This window comes from Monomorium pharaonis, chromosome 2 (genome assembly GCF_013373865.1).
Source record: "Monomorium pharaonis isolate MP-MQ-018 chromosome 2, ASM1337386v2, whole genome shotgun sequence".
In the NCBI taxonomy this organism is placed as follows: domain Eukaryota; kingdom Metazoa; phylum Arthropoda; class Insecta; order Hymenoptera; family Formicidae; genus Monomorium; species Monomorium pharaonis.
The window spans coordinates 4,697,524-4,718,255 of record NC_050468.1 but is presented as its reverse complement, the minus strand read 5'-3'; the positions used below and the strand labels follow the sequence as shown (position 1 = coordinate 4,718,255).

Here is a 20,732-nt window from a genome sequence, read left to right as displayed (position 1 = left end):
GTCAACAACGACAACGACAACGACGACGACGACGACGACGACGACGACGAGGACGACGGGAATGACGGGAACGACTTGGAAAACACTCGCGGTGACCGACCCGTCTGACAAACGACCTCCGCGACACACATACGTCACGGGAGAGCAGCGACCACGATCACCTTCTCGCGAGGGGGAATCCCTACGAGAAAGAGAGAGAGAGAGAGAGCACGCACTCCGTTGCGTTTATAGCCTTTCCTTCCTTTCTCTCCTTTTTTCTTTTCAACGACTTTTCTCGCTCACTGGTCGTTCGCGGCGCGTCGCACTGCCGATCGGCCGACCTGCCGGGGGGATCGCGGCATCCGATCTGGCATTCCTCAGGTGGGCACTCGGGTTCGCCGGAGCGCCTTCCTGGAGCCTGGAGCGACGAACGATCACAGACAAGGCAGCCCCGCGGGTGCAAGTCTTCGCGGGCTTCGCTACGCGGCCGCGGCAGAGAATTGCGGCGACGACAGACGACGAGGATGACGATGGCGACGGCGACGATGACGATGACGACGACGACGACGGCGACGACGTGGACGGGGGACGAAGAGCACGGACACCGACGCGTTCACGCGCGACGTTATCGCGGCGCGTGGCGACGACGTTGACGGCGTGAGCAGCGGGGACGGGATGCGCGCAATCACGACGACCGTCGCACCGACCGCACGATCGTCCGCGACTGTTTCTCGCCACTGCTCTTTTTATCCTTCTCCCCTTTTTCTTCCTCGCGCGTATTTATATCCACGGCAGAGGTATCCGCAAACAGACGGGCGCCATCTTGCTTTCTGCCAGTCGCCAGCGGAACGGACCGGAATGCCGCGACGGCAGACGGCGGGACGATGGAACGGGCCGAGAGCCGAGAGCCGAGGATCGACGGACGGCCGGCACAGCTGCTACAGCTGGCGGCTGACGTGTGTGTGGGTGTGTGAAACGGTGCTGCCGCGCGCGGTCACTCTGAACTGGCCGGAACGCGCCGGAATCGGACTGGCCGAACGCGCGTTCGAATCGGCGCGCGGCGCCCGCGCACGCGACTCCCGTGGCAACGCGACCGCGTCGAGATGTGCGCGGTTTTAACCGATTTATCGCCAACACGGCCGCGATTTGTTTTTATTTAGTGAATCACGATGCGATATATGTACGATTGGATTTTTAGTCGCGAACATAAATATATTGAAATAGACTACTTACGAGGTAGGAAAGGGTGTCCTTCACAAAAAAGGAAGGGACAAATTAGCGGGGCAGCTTCTCTCTCTGATCCAATCTATGTCGGAGAGAAAAATACTACTAACTCGTTCCCCCTTCTTTTTTTTTTATGGAGGACATCTTCATCTAGAATTTCGTAAGCAGTCTAATCTTAACCCTTTAATTGTAATTACACCTCCGAAAAATTCAGTACTAATCACACGGGTGTCATTTTGACCCCAACGACTTTGAACGCTTGCGGCACCAAAAGTATGCTTTCTATCGAGAACTAAAAATTCTTATACATGATTTGTACATTGAAAAACATGTTTTCATAATTGAACTAATCAATTTTTACGTTTAAAGTATTGAGAAAAATTATTCTTAAAAAAAATATTTTAAAAAAGCTCTTTTTACTAAAAAATGTATAACTCTTTCAGTTACTTATAGTTTTACCTAAAAATTTAGATTTTTACTCTTGAGATATGATATTTTGAGAAAAAAAAAGTTTGATACTGGATGCTTCAAAAAGCATATTTATTTTAAAAATTTAATTCAATGATTTTAAGGCAAAAAAAATACAGTGATTTATAGTGAAGAGTATATATGTTTGCTTAATTCTAAATATAATTCCAATGGATTTTTATTCTTCAAAATTCATTTAATTTTTTTTTCTTTAATTTTCATTCTACAATTAAGTGCGAAAACAAATTATACGCTATCTAAATATTTAGAAATCGTGAGAAGTAAACGCAGTAAAAAAAAATTTGATGGAATCACAATATTATTTATCACTTTTTAAAACGTTTGGAGCACAAAAGTGGCGAAAAAATAATTGCCCGAAATTAATAAAAAGACTTACGTTTTAATCACACCTAGCTGGGGTCACCGTGACCCTAGATTCCAAAACGTCTACTTCAAACGACAACTGAAAGAATACTGATGTTTGGCGAGTTATGGCATATGTGTATACAGTAGTGGACTAGACATCTCAAACCATCAGCAAATTAATAGTGGGCTTTTGAGAATTAGTACTCGTAATATCAATGTAAAAATGTTTTGGGGTCAAATAGATCCCGAGTGATTACAAAGGGTTGATATGTCTATTGTCATAAACTCGCGTACAATTTAAAATCACGTCCAAACATTTTAACAGGGTTGGGAAATAACGCGTTACTTGTAACGCCGTTACCGTTACAGTTACTTTTTTGGTAACAAATTGGTAACGGCGTTATTTTTCTTTTTCTGTAACTGTAACGGTAACGTAGTTACATTTTTTTAGTAACGGTAATAAATTTAATAGTTACTTTCATCGTTACTTTGTGTAATTTGAATTAAATTTCACATTTATGACATATGTAGTTTATACTTGGTCTTCAGTTATTGATCAATTATTTGATGTAGAATTATTATAAGATTTTCCGAAATTAAAAAAGCTATTTATTAAATTTAATATAGCTTTGCCAAGCAGTGGATTCATTGAAAGATTATTTAATATTGGTAATTCCGGTAAAAATTTGATTGTCCTTAGACCTAAATGTTCTGGTTAGCAGAATAATTTATGTTAACCAAAAAATGTGTTTAATTTTACTAACTATACATGTCATGTTCATCTTACTATATTATATAGTCATAATAACCAGACATTTAGATATTATAACTAAATCAATAGTAATCAAAATTTGAGCGTTGTTAGACCTAAATGTTCTGATTTACTGGAATATTTTACTATGATAACCAGAAATTCTATTTAATACAACTAAACCTTGTTGAACCAAACATGTCACGTTAATACAACTGTGCTTGTTTTTTCCGCGTGTAATTGCAAATTCGTGCCACTACTGTTCAAATAATCTCAGAATCGAGAGATTACTAAAGACCAAGCTCCGGCGCTTCCAAGTTTGTACTAGAGTCCTATATAAAGAGTCCGATACCTTTATATAGGACTCTAATTTGTACTAGTACTATCCCACACAGCACACATCTTTCTGAAAGATATCGGAAAGATATCTTCTATCAGATATCTTTCAGAAACCTTTCTGAAAGATGTTGTTCTGTAAGATGTATGGGATCCAACAATGCTTGAAATAAGGGAGAGGGTCGTCGCTGCGGTGCGATTTGTCTCAGACTTGGAACTCGTGAGTGGGGGCGTTACTAGGCAGTACGTAGTATACGCTCTAGCGTAGGGCGCAAAATTTGAAGGAGTGCAAAATTTAAAGGGTGCTATGCAGCGATGCCAGTTCAGATGCTCACACCAGCAGAGCTGCACGAACAGTGAAAGATCTGTTGTCTCTCTCTTTTTCTGGATAGAGCTAGAAGCAGGAATTTTTTAGTTTCTTATCTTTTCAACTTTGTATTGAGGTGCACAATCGATTTCCAGCTGAAAGGCGTCTAAGTCGTAACGGCTCGTGAGTTTTAAGCTTCTACGCGTTGTAGTTCACAGCTACCTGGAACATCACAATACATAAAAGTTTGGAACTCACGAGTTCCAAATTTGAAACAAATCACACCCGCGACGATCCTCCACTATTCCAAGCATCGTTGGACAGTATACTAGTACAAACTTGGAAACGCCGGAGCTCGGTCTTTAGTAATTTCTTGATTCCGAGATTACTTAAGTAGCTATAATACCAAGTTTTTATTGAAGCAAATCCAATTTTTGATACGAGAAAGTTCAATTATGTTTGGAACCCAGAAAACATACAATTTTGGACTTTTTTAGTTCTAAATTTTTTTTGGTGTAAATAGTTAAATTGATCAATATAATTAATACTTATTTTAAGTATATTAAAGTATATTAAAAGCACTATTGTTAATACTTTTAATACTTAAAATAAGTAATTACTGGCTAATTTAATACTGCCCAGTATTATATTTTTATAAAAGTTACAAGTGAAAGTAAAAGGAATAGTGTTTTTTTTAATTTATGAGGTATGGAGAATACCTTAAAAATTGGGCGAGAACATGATACAATGTTTATAGAAATTTAAATGTACGAACAAAACGCATCCGTATGAATTTTTTAGGAGGCAAAAAGTAAGAAATTTTATACGCATAAAAGATGTATAAAAGATGTAAGCAATGATTGAATACGAGGAGAGAAAAAATTTAGATAAATTATATAAAATTGGATGGAAGGATTATCATAAAAATGTATCCACTGAAAGAGAAAGCGTGTTTGAAGAGAAGGGTTAAAAAGAAGAATAGAAAACCTGTTTCTGTATGTTTAATTATTTAAATCATTATTTTACAATACTACTCAACAAAAGGAGTAAATTGATTTAACTATTCATTAGATAACCTTATTATTATGTCATATTAAAAAAAAACTAAAATAATTTTATCTTTTATTATATTAACCTTTCATCACGTTCTCTGCCAAAACTCGGAACAATAAGGATGCGATAAAATATATTGGTTCTATTTTTTGTTTTTTTTTATTTTGTGCTTATTATTTTTGTATTTTATTTTCAATTTTATTTTTTATTAACATTTTAAATTAAAAAATATTTTACAAACAAATTTTTTATTTAATCTCTATTTTTAACCCCTTGCATACATACTGATTTTTTTTCAACCTTTGCATACACACTAGGTAATTGCCACCCATAATAAATTTTAAACAGCTGTATTTTTAAAATATTTGTGCTAAAATTTTAAAAAAATTCATGAATTAACTTTAATGTTTATAGAAAGTATTTACATACTTTTGGCATTAAAATTTATAAAATTTTATATTTAAAAAATTATTTTGCAATTAAAAAAATTAGTTTTTGCAATTTTTTCAGTTTCTAAGTCCTTGTTTCATTTATTACGGTACTTAAAAGGCACAGAGCGCTGAAGTTTTAATTATAGGTGGTAACCACCCAGTGTGTATATATGCGAAGGATTAATATTAAAAAGTAACGGAAAGAGTAACGAATTATTTTTATAAGTAATGGTAATGGTAACTAGTTACTTTTAAGAATCAATAACGAGTAACAGTAACTAGTTACATTTTTTATTCGGTAACGAGTAACGGTAATTAATTATTAAAAAAAAAACTTTCCATCCCTGCATTTTAAGATTTTAAATCGCAAATATAGCTCAAATTGGCACCTGCAAAATGAAATGTTTGTTCATTAATTATTTATATGGGAAAATGGTAAAGTAAAAATTACTTCTACCTTACATAATTGAAGTATTACGAATGTTATGAATGCACACGGTTCGATTTCGATTATTGAATGGTTATTTTTAATTAAAAAACATATAACTAAATTTGATCGTTTAAGTATAATATATCATGCAAATGAATAAAGTAATTATAGTCAAAACTGGATCTTAATAATGTTTAATATTATTTTACAATGTTAACAAAATTTCTATAAAGCGTAAATTAAAAACATGTGAAATGTAAAAGAAGTGTGTTAACGCCTAGACACAAAAAGATTTTTTTGATACCTTTATCGCGGAACTTTTAAGTGACAAATTCCAAGTACTTTTTTACAAAATGTATATTTTACATATATGCGCACTATTAAAGAAGGAAAGGTGGTTGTCTTCGGTGCCGTTACGACTCGCTTATGCTCCCTTATATTGAGAATCACTCACGCGCCCCAGTATGAAACTACAAAGGCAAAAAAAGAATCTAAAAAGTTTCTATTTTTAATGTTACCAACAGAATCACGACGAAGCGGGAAATGGTTCCGTTTTTTATTTTTATAAGTTTTTGCAATTTTGTATTTGTTTATATATTTTTATATTTTTTAATAATTCTTATATTTTTAAAATTATATATATATAGTTTTATTTTTTTTGTTTTAACACATTAACATAAGATGTTAATAGATTTTATATTATATTTTTAAGTAATACACACAGTTCGTAAAAAGTAAAAATTAAAAGAAAATATACGAAAAAATAATAGAAATAATAGAAATAATAGAAATTTTAAAGAATAAGAAAAACAATTTAAAAATTGTGATTTCTGGCTTTAACGTTTGCGAATATTTCTATAACATCTTTTTAATCAAAATTGTTAGCTATTTCACTTTCAATTAATAAAATTGCTAAATCAGATAGTCGCTTTTGTGTCATTGTATTTTTAAAATAATTTTTGATTGAGTTTAATTTTGAAAAAATTAATTTTAATTTTGAAAAAGTTGCCTCGCCATGCATGCAGTTGCCGGTAGAGTCATCCTCCAAATGTTGCACTCCTTTAAATTTTGCGCCTTATGCTGTAGCATATGATGCGTACTCCCTCGTAATGCCCCCGGGTGTCTTCAATTTAATTAAAAAATTTCATATCTCAAATTTCATAGACATTGGCTACGTAGTGCATGTTTTGTGCACAAAGAGATGGGTAGACGAAAATATTTAAAACGTTGGGATAAAACACATATAAATTTATCTATAGTATCAATGTTAGATCTCTAAATTTAGACCCATTATATTAGTAAATTATTCAACTGTTATGCAACGATTGTTTTCTGAACGTAGCCTTACGATAAAACACCGCTCTCAGGTTTCTCTGTGCTTTCTGCTATTGGAGTTGGAGCACGTATAGCAGCGCCACTTCCATTTTCTATTTCTACATCGAAGCATCGTGATTTAAAGATGGCCGCCAGTTGAGAACAGTTGAGAGGTGCGCAGTAGATGTTTGGTGTGGACGTGTGGTTTAGATATTGTTGTTCGTCTCGTCTCGCGGCGGTGAATTCTGCTGAACTCGTGTCCAAGGCGACACGTCCGACTCGTCGTGAAATCACACTCGGATTGCACCGCGGCGGAGGAAAGACGATTAAGCTCGACGAGGAGATGGGCCGGTCGCGCTCTCGATCGAAATCGCCGAGCAGACGGCGTCATAAGAGCAAGCATTCGCGCAAGCGGTCCAAGTCGCGCGAGAAGCATTCCAACAATAAGTACTCGGACAAGCCGAAGGAACGTAGCTCTAAGTCCAGGTACGTGCCTTTTGTGACGAGAAGCGGGTTAACGTGTCTCGCGCATCGCTTCGGTCATCGCTATAAAGATTTTGGATCTGTAGTGCGTACGGCCATCTTGTCACACCCGTGATGCGGCAATAGAGAAATAAATAAAAACATTGGCGAACTGTCCACCATGCAAACGGTTCTACGTGTCCCGGCGACGTTTGATTTAACGAACAATTTTTGAAAATTTTTCTTTAAAAACCTTTTGTATAATTTTTCAGAATTTTTCCTTCATATAAATTTTCGGATTTTTCTTTATTTTATTCTCTATTCCCTTCTTTGTATTTTACATGTGAATTTTTTGAAATATTCTTTCTTATTTTATACTTTTCAAAGAAATCTTATAGAATTTGAAGAAATTTAAGATATTTTTTCTGAAATTATCAAATTAAAATATTAGAAATTCTTAAAAATATAAGAAATGAGAATTTTTTACCAAGGTTAACCTATATTTTCGAAAATAATGTTGCTTATTTGGTTGTTTGTTTAGAAAGCGATCCCATTCCCCGTCGTCCAGCACTGGTTCAGATGTATCGGACGATGTACATATCGTCAGTCACAAGAAACGCTCGTATAGGGATAGGGATCGAAAAATGGATGAGGTGGAAAGATTAGCAGAAATGGAGCGACAAAGGTATATCCATTAAATTATATTGATGATGTTCCTCTTGATAGTTTGCGTTAGGAAAAGAGCGAAATTATTAACGTATTAACGTCTGTTAATTAAAAGAAAAAAATCAAAAGAAAAGTTGAAACAATTTGTTAATTGTTATTGTCTTTTGTATTTATCTTTTAATTAATCTTCTTTTCCATCGAATTTATTTAAACTTAAACAGATTATTGTTGATGTTTAATACGTTTTCCAATCTTTTTTTCTTTTCTCTTATGTTGCTTTTCCTGTCTCCTGCGTATCAAGTGGAACATATATATTTATTTTGTATAACTTATATTTTTGTTATACGCTGTTTTTTTTATAATTGTGTTGTCAGGAAAAAGAAAGAATTAATGAACAAAATCTTCACCACGAGCACAGTTGGGTAAGAATGTGTAATTATTTCATGGTGACGGTTTATCTACTTAAAGTTCATCGGTTTATTGTAATATGTTTTTGTAAGAAAAAAAACCATGATGTATGCAAGTACCAGATCTTTTGATAACGTTTCTTATTGTCTATCATACTGAGTGAAGTTTTAATGAAAGGGTTTCTTACAAGAAAATCAGACAAGTCTAAAAGTTACATTTTCCAAAACTTCTCATCTTGAAACCTTTTATTATGTAAATATGTGAGAACAAAATTATAGGCTTTAATATTTTATGAGTCCATTTAAAAGAAAAAAGATAAAATTTTGGATTTGTTTGATCATTGTTTGAGAATTTTACATTTACTATCTATTTATCTTATATTTTATATTTATATTTTTCATAATAATATAACAGTAAAGAAGAATGTTATTTAAGATATAAAGCAAAAGTTTATTTGATATTTATAAAGTTTTACAAATTTTTAACAAAAACATTTTTTTACTTGCATAAATATTGTGATATTTTCCATACAATAGATATAAGAACAAAGTTTTAAGTTTTGATTAATATTTTGATCATTACAGAAAAATTAAGAAACTTCTGTACCTGTTTGGTTCTTACAAAAATTTTATATTTTCTTTTTTTTATTTGATTCTTGTTGGGACAAAATTATTCTCGATATGACGTTACTGATAAAGAATTGTTTGATGTCATAAGATTTCTTTAAAAATAAATGTTTTATAGGAAATCCTTCAATTGTTCAAGTGTTAAAGTAATTATTAATAGATTTTGAGAGTTACAACTTTTAAAGTCTAATTAAGATTTGGCATGCCATTAACTTCATTTTTGTACAAGAGAAAATGATTTCGAAACAGTGCTCTGGAAGAAGGTCGCTGCTTGTCTGTCTGCAGACGTCAACGCGAAGTGGAACAAAAGATGGTGGAGGAAGAGGCAGCTAAACGTATAGAAGAACTTGTACAAAAGAGAGTAGAAGAGGAACTTGAGAAGCGTAAGGAGGAAATTGACGCGGAGGTGCAAAGGCGGGTAGAAGAAGCCAAGAGAGCCATGGAACGTCAAATGATGGAGGAGATGGAATGGAGACAGGCGAAACTACGTGAGGAGGAGAAACGAAGAGAGGTAAGATCTATCCATAGAAATATTGGTCAGTGATAGCCCAAGCGCTGTTATGATCAACAGGAGATAAATCTAGTGTTCTCTTAGTGAATTCTTTGAAAATCGAATTATGTAGAAATGTACTTCCATGAAAAGTGACCTTAGCTAATATTATTTATATTATCGCTTATATAAATTTCAAATAAATTATATTATGTCACAAAGTTTACAGAATTCCAAGTCTGTAACAAATGAAGGAAAGCATCAAGAAAATATATTGAAGCATTATTGTTATTTAGGTGAGACCAAGTGGAATTTATAGATCTTTTTGTGTGTTTCAATTTTGATGTCTTAAAGTTACAAGATTTGCGAATTGTATTGTCTCTAAGAAAATGTACGATTGAACTTGTGGAATCGACTTTATTAGTTTTAATTTATGATCACAGCGTTTGGGCTAGAAGCATTGTGGTTCACGATTATATTATGAGAAATTAAGCAAAGGAACCACACTGCTTCGACTTCTCAACATCCACCGAGGTCGCGTTGTTGAGAAGAGCTGTATTTTATATTATTATGAAAGAAATACTGCTACATAGGCGCATGTATCGGTTATTTATGATCAAATTGTTTGTACCATGTATATATATATTTATATATCTCTGTACAACATTATAACCTTTTTCATCACACAATATCTGAATTGACATTCGTGTCAACAGCTCTAGAAATTATGCATTAACTGTTCTGATCTGTATTTGGATCAGCAGTTGTACTTAATCGCAATTTCTAAAACTGTTGTACATGTTGGCGAATCTACGTATGTATCAGGTTATATATCAGGCTTCTTATATACTTACTTGAGCTAGTTTAAAAAAAGAATGTTCGCGTATGTGACTGTCCACATTATCACATCATGCAGTCTTTAAGAGAGCGAAAAGGAGAAAATATTAAAGAAAATTATTAACAATCCCAAACTTTGTAATTTATTGAACAAAATAAGTTTTTTTGAGTCTGAAATAAAGTTATTTTTATATAAAAAAACCATAGGAAAGTAATATTCTTCCCTGAGCAGTTGTTATTGTCAGTTGAATGACTGTAATGCAGGGTTGGGTAGTAACTAATAAAAAAGTTAAAAATAAAATAGTAAAGTTTTAAACTCGACAGTTTTTATAACTTAACTTAGTCAATTAATTTTAAGTCATTTTTTAATAAATTAATTTTTAATTTTAACTAGTTATTTTTTAAACATATAAACATTAATTTATTAATTTTTATCCCAAGTTAAAAATTTATGTAAAGAAAAAAAAATACATTTCCATATAAAAAACAATATTTTTCTATTATTTTATATAAACTTTGTTTACAAATAAAATATTAAATGTATTTTATAATCCAATTATAATCTATATTGTAATTATTTTAAATCATCTAACTTTAAACAATTGCGAATCTAATTTTAATAATTATGCTTTTCAAAATTATCTTTTAATTTAACTTAATTTAATTTTAACGTGATTTTTAATTGAGTTAATTTTTTGCTCGTGTAATATTTAACGTAACTAATTTAATTTTATAAACTATCAAGTTTAACTTAATTTAGTTTAAAAAGTTTTTTTTAATTTACCCAACCTTGCTGTAATAATAATAGGGTCATTCTTTGTCGTTGCACTGGTGCAATAAGTTAGAATAAGACAAATATTTTTTTTTTTATTCTAATTTATTGTACCAGTACAGCAGTGCAGCTACTAAGAACAAACCTAATATTACGTTACTGATGTTGCATATGGAATATGTATGTCGAGCTATATAAATAAGACTAGTTAACAATTTTATAAATTTAGACTTTTTAATTTAATTACATTTATATAATTAAAATAACGAATATTATTATGCAGATATACAAAAGTATGTGAAAGTATCATTTTTAAAAATGTTTATTTATATAAATTTATTTTTCCACTATTATATCTTGCTTATGAAAAAATATGTTAAATATATTTCTATATATAAATATATCTTTTAAATTCAAGAGAATTGGCGTAACAATGTCCAATAATTTTTTGCGATATTGTTCCACATTCTTTAATTTTTAATTTAATCTAGTAATTATCACTTAGAAATATTGAATTATAATAGAGCTATTATTTAACTTTTAAATTAATGGAATCTTATAGATTTGTTATAAATTTTTTTAATTTTTTATTTTATTTTTTTATTTTGTTGATTAGAGAGCTCTCTTTTATTTGCTGCTGCATTTTGGTGTCTATGCATAATTATTTACTTTCATCTTTTAAAAGTCAACCTCAACTGGATCAAGATAATTCTGATTTATTAGAGATAACAATCCAAATTTATTAGAGATTATACTCTCACATTATTCTGCACATTGGGTTTGCACCGAATATATATATATATATTTCTACAAGTTTGGGAAAAAAGTTTATTCGAAAGGGAGAAATAGAGACTTTAAGGGGGCAGAATTAGAATCCCATAGCGACAAAGCACGACCTAGCGTTATATAGGTCACCTTCCTTACTGACTACCAACAGAAGATGCCGGTTTTTTACTCACTGCTGAATGATTCTCGATGAAGAAGGCATCCCCTGCGTGATGGCGTGAGCTTCATTCAGGTATTATCCAATTTATATATTCATAATTCATTTTATACCGATCTTATTATCATTGTTCTTTGTTTCAACACTTTGTACCAGAGAGACCATATGCTAGGATTTGTTTTATAGATTCGCTAAATATTATTACTATGGGACACAACGAATTCCATCGACAGGTCGGGCGGATGGCAACAACCATTCATAAATATGTACCCTAGAGATTATTAGTTTCGGAATTATTATTACAGACTGTACTTAGAAATCTCGTCTATAGATATACTATTACAAATAATATTACACAAACACACACATATACACTTATCACATTGAGTTTTTATTACTCATTTATCAGAACATTGCGGTATCGCGTTTATAAGAGGGAAATAGCAGTTTCGTGTATATTTTCTTGCATGCAGACTAATTTGTATACAGTTATAAGAAATTAATTTTCTCTTGTATTTAAATAATGTTCTAAATTGTTATATTTTTTTGGACAGTCTGAGATAAACATTTGCTGGGATCTAAAAGGAATACATTTGACACAAAAAAGTTACGTTTAGACACACATCTTCTGTTACTCTCTATGACTATTTTTCTTATTAAGCCATCCTTTTTTCGAAATCCGACCTTAAATTTTCATATATCCCAAACTTTCCTGCATAAAGGTTTTTAGGATGTGTAACACTAGGCTGTTGATACAGCAGCACTATGATTTCGAACGATGTAACAACAGATGGCGATCGACAACATCATTGCTTTGTGTAAACCTATTTTATTGTCATTGTAGGAGGAAGAGCGGAAGAAGCGTGAGGAACTAGAGAGGATTATGGAGGAGAACAACAGAAAAATAGAAGAGGCTCAGAAGAAATTGGTAAGCTGTCGCGGGGATTATTATTACCTGTATGAATTATTTCGGTGTCTTTACATACGGTATTTTATAATTCCATTTTTTTAATATTTTTGCCATCCTTTTGCGGTTTATAAGTGATCTTGATGTTTTTAAGATGCTATATATCTTGATGAAACAGATGACACTATCTTCACCAAAGTAAACGTAGGCATAAAAAATTACATTATTTCTTCGACCGATCACGTTTTAAACATATCAATGAAATAGAAGGCTCTATACGGTCTGCAACTAGATATTAGTGCTAATTATAATTTTTATAATATATCAATTTAATAATCTCAGTCTATATAAACTGCGCGCCGACAAATTTGTCAATCTTGAAACACAGTTATAAGCTGAATGTCGATGCTTTCTGGCATCTTAGAATTCCCACTTATTCGAGAAATCCGAAAAATTACATTTGAGGCAGTGCATTTTATTAAAAAAATAATGTTATTGAATAATGCTACCATAGAAAGGGTTTTTCCTACTCTGAAGGTAAAACACGCAAAAAATGATATCAAAAGTTATAGAGTGATAATTTTATTTTGTAGTTCATTCAATTACATGCCACAAAGAAGATAAAAAATGTATTGTGGGTTGAGAAATTCTCTTACACATCGTTTTTTTCTAGATTTAATCTTGTCAATTTATCACTTGTTATATTTGCTTCAATATTACCTAAGTAAAACATTCTAAAACATTAGAGGTTTAAACAAAAATTGTGAAAATTTTACCGACTCATAACTGTCTTTCCGCGAATGTATTTGTCAGCTGCTCGATAAATGAGACAAAGTTATATAAAATAATAAAAATAATTTCAAACATTAAATTTCTATTTGATTTTTTGATTTGTGAAAAAACTTTGAATTTTATGAAAAAAAGGCACCGAATTAATTTGTACAGCTAATAAATTGGTAAATGAAACGTGAGATATTAATATGCAATCAATGCATTTCTACTCAGGCTGAGGAGAGATTGGCCATGGTCGAAGAGCAACGATTAATGGAAGAAGAGAGGCAAAAGATGAGGAAGGAACATGAGAAACGTGTTAAGGAGGAGCAAAAGAGGATTTTAGGCAAGAATAACTCAAGGCCTAAGTTATCCTTTACACTAAAATCGGTTACGTAAGTTTAGTATTTGTATTGTTTCATGCAGTTTTACATGTGATATGTTCACGAAATCTTGTCAGCTTTCGTACTTGATTCGCAAGAACGATTATTATAGACTGTATCTATGGAGGTATGTAGGTATACCTATGTAGGTACATACAATATATAGATAAGTGCAGTAATATTAAGACACAAAGCTCACCCTAATGTATTCAAAGTGTTGAAATCAAACAAGATTGAATTTTATTTGATTATGATGATAAAATACATCAGAATTAAATAATTGATTCTCATCTTGTGAGATTTCAATAAAGTTATACAGATGGGATTTCATGTTACGTGAGGTTATGCTAACATCAATACAAGCGAATACAAGTTTTTTATATATAAAGCTATTGTACTAATCATATTAATACTTTTAACTTGTCCAACAAATTTGAATTTATATATTTTTTTGTATAGGTAATTCCTTTTATCTGATGTAAGCATATTCTAGCTCGATTAAACATGTTCCATGATTTATACATACACTATTTGTACATGGTAGGTCCTGTATTGTCATCTCGATATCGAAAATACGCAATTTTACTTCAGTGAGATAAAGCATATATATTATATTAGATCATGTTGCAATAACAGCAAGAATTCTGAATTCATTGAATTGTCTATAGTTTATGTCAAATTGGTTGAATGGAATTTATTATAAATAATATCACATCTTTCTTTTTTAATAGTTGTTTTTTACAAATAAGTTTAAAACATGATATCATATTAACAATGATTTTCTTGAAAGTCTATGCTATAAAATCTGGATAGTTATTTTATTATAAGATTATACATTTATTATCTAAACAATAATCTACATTATTTCGATTTGAAAATATATTTGCAGAACATATTTAGCCTGCAAAACATGGAACGATATATTTTATGATAAAAGATCAAATTAAATAGTATAATGATTTTTAAAATGTTTACAAAACCTGAGTGATTTTGTATGTGAATAATGTGGACGTGTAGCGTGACATAATCCTATCTACCTTAACCGTGTAATAATGTGTACGCATTGTTCCGAGAAAGAAAACATTTTGTTTATATAGGACTGTATACCTACAACATTGTTACTTGTAACATAAACACGTTTTTAATAAATTACTGCCCTGTGATTGTTCTTCCACTTATCATATGCTACGTTTAATATCAGGAAAGGAGATCATAAAAGTCTCCTTTCTTACATACGTGTGTAACACGTGTGTAACGTGTGTACAGATGACGATTTATGACAGTTTGTTTATGTGCTAATACGAAATTACTCGCATTACCGAGTAGATTGTGATGGAAATTGAAACAGTTCTCTTTGCAAAATAGATTTCTCAATGAATGAATTTCGGCGATGTTACTTAGTACAGTCATGTTACATCACAAATATCACGGTAATTTTGACGTAACAAATAAACCTTTGCCACGAATGCCGAGACTCGTGCCTTGTCCCAAAATATTGACACCGCAAAACGGATTCCGTTGCTTGTAAATACACTCAAATTTTCCCAGAGATACTTTTTTATTTTTTCGCCGATCTAAGACCACTAAAATTAATGTATAGAAAAATTAATGTATAATATAACTTATTATAAACGTATATTTTTATTTCTTTAATCGTCATACCTTTCATTGCATCTTCAATAATTTCCGGGTATAATTTCGCAGTGACTTCGCTGCTTGGCGGATGCAATCGTGGATTTGTATTTATTTCCAACAGCCACACCGAAAAATCATTAGCCACTACGAAATCAGCGCCATACAATTGAAAACTGTTCTTATGATTTACCATATTATCCTGCGACGCCAGAAGTGCTCCTATCAGATTTTGCTTTATCCCCGGCCTGATAATCTTTTCCCAAGCCAATTCTTGATTACGTGATCTAAAGTGGTAGTTAGTTGTTTGATTAAAGTTTTTAATTCTTTGTAAAAGAAAATGTTAAAGTACTGAAGATAATCCTTAAAATCTTGAAGATTCCAGTGACGTTGTTCAGGTAAGCCAGAATTGCATCTTGGTAACTTCCGATATTTCAGCTGTACCGTCGTATTGCACAAGTGGATGGACTCATGAAAATCATCGAGAGTGAAATTTTTTGAAGCAAACCGTATTAAAATATCCCTAATTAGATAATTCAAGTTATTAAAAGCTCTATGACATAACATATTCTGGCGGAAAAAAGTTAATTTTAATTAACATTTTATTAAATTTTATGTTTATTTTGAAACATTTTGATTAGTGATTTTATTAAAAAATCATTGCAATTTCAATAATATGTCGTTAATTTACCATAATGAAGTAATCATTTTGCAAAGTGCAATTTTTAGAAATATTTGCGATTTTTAGAAATATTACATAAAAGTATATATAGAATAATATTATAAAAATATAATAAAAGTATATAATAGAACAAGTGATTGCGAACAAGTTACATTTACTTCTATTTTTTCTTACTTCTGCAAATATTGGAGTTATTCTAAATAGTATTGATTATTTTTCGTAAAAATTTCATTACGTTTTTACTGAATCCTAATTAAAATGTCATCTATTCTTCATTAAACGCAGAAAATAATCTTTTCAGTGAAATATAATTATAAAATTTTGTTACATGTTTAATAAAATTTCATCAAAATTTTGTTAACATTTTTTTGGTACTAGGACAATGTGTTTAAAAAAAGTACTTGTACATCCATACGACAAGAGGCTGCGTACTAGTTATCAGAAACCATTGTCTAATATCTATTTTTGTCTCGTAAACAAGCAGTGGTCGCTCTATAAATCGGAATTGAAAATGTAATGAATTAACACTGCTCAACACACCTTATCTTTTTCTACATCATATACATTGCATTAAACGTAATTGATACGTGCCTATATATTTTTGTACGACATACTCGATATTTTCTTTTTCTGCTTGATCTATCTTGGCGAGGATATCGACTAAAAAATTTTTTAAAACAATTCCGCGTCCTAAACTGTCGTCGCCTGGTTTTAAAATCCATATATTTCTTATACCGTCGATCTTGCTTTGCGGTCGATACTTTATTATTGCTTTCATTACATCATGCACAGATGCTACAAGCTTCTGCAAATTTCAAAATTCTTTAACCATAGTGTTTTTTCCAAATGTATGCATTAGAATATACTTTTAGAAAAGTAAAAAAATTGCACTACAGTATTTATACTTACATCTGTATCAACTTCGTCGGTTTCTTTTAATAAAACACGCTCGTATATTATTTCGTGATACCAATCCAAAAACTGATGCCAAGCAGAAGGAGACATAGCTTCATTATCTTTACGATCTATGTCCTTGTGTATTTGAATGCTAAAAATGTTTTGTAACAATATTTACATAATACATTCTTAAATGCGAATATTATTGTTTACTTTATATATTCTATACAGCGTTCCATAGCGAATAAAATCGCATTTATGGGAATCGTTCCATTTGGAGACCAAATGTTTTTTGGTCCTATCAAACTGGCGAGTAAGGAGAACCATTTTAAAATCCCGAAACACGCGGTGATATAATAATCCTGTATGAATTCTTCTATTTGCGCTGACTATCCAAAAAACTCAATATAATGTTAGTGTAATGTAAGTATATATTAGAGGAAGATTATCAATACTGGCACACCACTTTATTTTGGAATAGCATTTCTTAAACAAAAATTAAAAATAAAACTTCAAAAACAAATGTAAACTGGAAAATGTTTTTTATCAGATGATATAGCAGTTTATGTAATACTGTTTCATATTTTGTTGCAACATATACAAAAATGAAAGTCTGAGGACTTGAATTTTAAAACTGGCATATTAGGCTACAAATTATACGATCAAAAAATACCAAGGAGAATGCCTACATATTAATAATAAATTTATCCAAATTCCATCAAGTGTGAAAAAACTAGAAAATGTACATATAGATACACACATGTATACAAGCTACATGTACATACTTGACAAAAATGATAGCAACGAGGAAATTGTACGTTTGACACGCCGGGTTCGTAAAACCAATAGGCTTTTTCCAAGTTGTTACACATATCAACCTAAATATTTTGCGAATTAAGAATTATATATTTTTTGTAAACATATCCCACGCATGTATTTATGAATTAAATTACCTTGGACGTAAAATAGCTACCAGTGAATTTATTTATAATAGTCTTGTCGTCCGTTCTTATAACGGGTTTTTTATTCGTATACCATATAAAATCTGCAGGAATTCGGAGCAATTTTTCTATTTGTAATAAACCATCTGAAAAAAATAAGACATTGACTTTCGAATTGATTTAGTAATGACAAGTTGAAATAAAAAGTACGACCTTCGTACGTGTTGGAAAAGATCGATATCATTTTTCTAATAGCTCTTTTCTCGATCCAACCTCTGTCCATTAGCGGTTTCTTCAAAGACGGAAATGTACCGCAAATCATATAACATTTATGCTCGTTCACGGCTTTTATTAAAATTTTTAATAGAAGATTTATTTTAGCCTCGTCATTTGTTACCAATTTTAAATAATCTGTTAATATTATGTTTCCGTTTTCCTGATCGCTCTCTTTATCCTCGGCTCTTAACAATTCTTCTAGATCCTCGCGATTGCAACAAGTCTCGACATTTGCGGTTTTGATCGTCTCGGACATACATCGTGAATTAGTTTTTGACTTAGGAATTGTTAAAATCAACTGCAAATCTTTTTCTCCATTGTTTGCATTTTTTGGACAGATCTTTGGACAGATAATTTTATGAAGTAACAATGCTAACAGTAGAATAGATAATATATCTATAATATATTTATAATACACATATATGAATTCGATGCCTAATGCTTATACCTGCCAACCTTCGAAATGTTTTTTAATTGTGCAATTTTTTGAAGATAAAATCTGCCATTTAGCTTGATTACTTGTACAAATTAAATTGTTATTGTTACAATGCATTTTTATATTAAATGTTCAAGTTACAAAAATTACACTTTTAGATATTTATTTTTTGCTTAAATTTTATATGCACGCGAAATTTGGTCTTGGCATTTGACAATTTACTGTTTCCGTTTTACTCTTATCGATTATTGTGTGACTCGATGACCTACATTCATATTTCATGACATGAATCCTTACATTCTTTATTCCTTAAATAAACGCAATCGCAATTGAAGATACATCCTATATTTCCAAATTCGTGTATAACCCTTTTAAAAGAATTTGCGTTTTATTCGATTTAATTTTTCTACTTTTTTGGCATAATGTATATTCCTGTATATTTCAATGTTTCCTTTATTGACTCCATTCTTCTACCGCAGGTTTTGTGAATATTCAATTTTTGAATTTTCTTTACACTTTTAATGTTTGAAGAATGTGATAATTTTCTTTTTTGTTGTTTTTTTACATTTTTTTAAATGGAAAATGCTAAATAGAAAATCGTTAATACTAATGTAAGCAGCCTGCTCCTACCTAAAGCAGCACTCTGTTATTTCTAAAATTAAACATTGCATTGTAATAATACTAATTTCACTAAAAATTATCTGATTAGATAAGTAAAGAAATAAAAACCCATTTATATATTCAAAATTTTTCTACATAAAATCTAAGAATAAATCTAATTTTTATATATAGTTGTGTTCCATGTTGAGCTACATATTGTCTTGCGAAATAATATGACATATTTGTATAATTAATAAAAAAATATTTTACATTAAAAAAGAAAAACTTCTAAAAATCCCCATATTAACTTAAATATTTTACACAAATGATATAAGTTAATGGAATAAATTAGTATTTGATAATGTCAATATTGTATTTTTTTGTGTTTCTATAAATTTGTTGAGTTTATTTATTCTTTTTATTTTAATTTTTTTGTTAGGTTTATCCAGTTAATTATTTAAATTACTGAGCTATGCTGGGAATAAACAGAATCATGATGATAATATGTTACTTTTTATCTTCATTTTCATTAGTCAAATTGGAAGATTCCACATTTTGATTATTAATTAAGTGGAATTTTATAGATAACTTTCGTTTCATCATCGACAATATTAAATCAAAAGAATAACCATTGTCTAATAATAATAATTAGATATAGTGTTATAATTATATTTTTACACTTTATAGATTACTCTTTATAAATTGTAACAATCACCATAATATTTAATGATTGACACACACTTAACGAGAATGGAAGGCAAAGACAAAGATTTTTCTAAATATGCACTAGAATATGCACTGACGAAGACTCAAATTAAAACGTATGTTTCCAGCAAACACCAACTAACAGTTATATTTTATATAACTGTTAGTTGGTGTTTGCTGGATTATATATATATATATACAACATACATACAATTAATATACATGTAGTAATTAGTGTAAAACATATACTGAATAAACTGATGCAAAAATAATATAAATTTGGGCAATTTTTGAAATTTAGTTATTCTCAGAATCTTATCTTGGCTGCGTACCAAAATTTACTGCCAGTAGAAAATCTATATTGACGTTGCGTATACTATTGATTTTTGAGTAATGACGGTGAATTTTGGAATGTGACCCTTATTATTATTATTATTATTATTATTATTATTAACTTTATTTCTTCATGAAAGATTTCTTCATTCTTTATTTCATCTCGGAATTCAAAAACTAGAAATTTTGCAAATAAATTCAAATTGTTGGAATCAGGATTGTAATAAATTTATCTCAATTATAATTAAAAGTATACTTAAATTTTTTTATGAAAAACTATTCTAAAATATATCCTAAAATTATTTT

At 31.0% G+C, this 20,732-nt stretch overlaps 3 protein-coding genes and 1 long non-coding RNA gene across 7 annotated transcripts; 1 reads left to right on the top strand and 3 right to left on the bottom strand.

Annotated features, from left to right (window-relative positions):
- Positions 1-5,001: 5,001 nt before the first annotated feature.
- Positions 5,002-6,782, bottom strand: LOC118644514. Its single transcript, XR_004962288.1, has 2 exons — positions 6,694-6,782; positions 5,002-5,304 (listed from the first exon to the last, which is right to left on the bottom strand). It is a non-coding gene; the product is annotated as an uncharacterized LOC118644514 (long non-coding RNA).
- A 24-nt stretch (positions 6,783-6,806) lies between these two features.
- LOC105839366 (arginine and glutamate-rich protein 1) lies at positions 6,807-15,073 on the top strand. 4 transcript variants are annotated; one of them, XM_012685634.3, is made up of 6 exons: positions 6,807-7,145; positions 7,663-7,806; positions 8,162-8,209; positions 9,107-9,332; positions 12,708-12,791; positions 13,776-15,073. In XM_012685634.3, exons 1-6 carry the CDS (start codon positions 6,844-6,846, stop codon positions 13,938-13,940), a joined length of 969 nt encoding a protein of 322 aa, XP_012541088.1. In that variant the 5' UTR covers positions 6,807-6,843; the 3' UTR covers positions 13,941-15,073. The 4 variants fall into 4 exon arrangements, with proteins under 4 accessions (XP_012541088.1, XP_012541087.1, XP_012541091.1 ...); XM_012685633.3 differs by having other exon boundaries at positions 9,071-9,332; XM_012685637.3 differs by lacking the exon at positions 8,162-8,209.
- LOC105839367 (tubulin monoglycylase TTLL3) lies at positions 14,112-16,772 on the bottom strand. The gene is made up of 2 exons (XM_028194072.2): positions 15,587-16,772; positions 14,112-15,507 (listed from the first exon to the last, which is right to left on the bottom strand). The coding sequence occupies exons 1-2, from the start codon at positions 15,750-15,752 to the stop codon at positions 15,350-15,352; spliced, it is 324 nt and encodes a 107-aa protein (XP_028049873.1). The 5' UTR covers positions 15,753-16,772; the 3' UTR covers positions 14,112-15,349.
- Positions 14,537-20,692, bottom strand: LOC118644511 (tubulin glycylase 3A-like). The gene is made up of 6 exons (XM_036283167.1): positions 18,290-20,692; positions 18,089-18,222; positions 17,921-18,013; positions 17,349-17,524; positions 17,148-17,286; positions 14,537-17,043 (listed from the first exon to the last, which is right to left on the bottom strand). Exons 1-6 carry the CDS (start codon positions 18,606-18,608, stop codon positions 16,795-16,797), a joined length of 1,110 nt encoding a protein of 369 aa, XP_036139060.1. The 5' UTR covers positions 18,609-20,692; the 3' UTR covers positions 14,537-16,794.
- Positions 20,693-20,732: the final 40 nt, after the last annotated feature.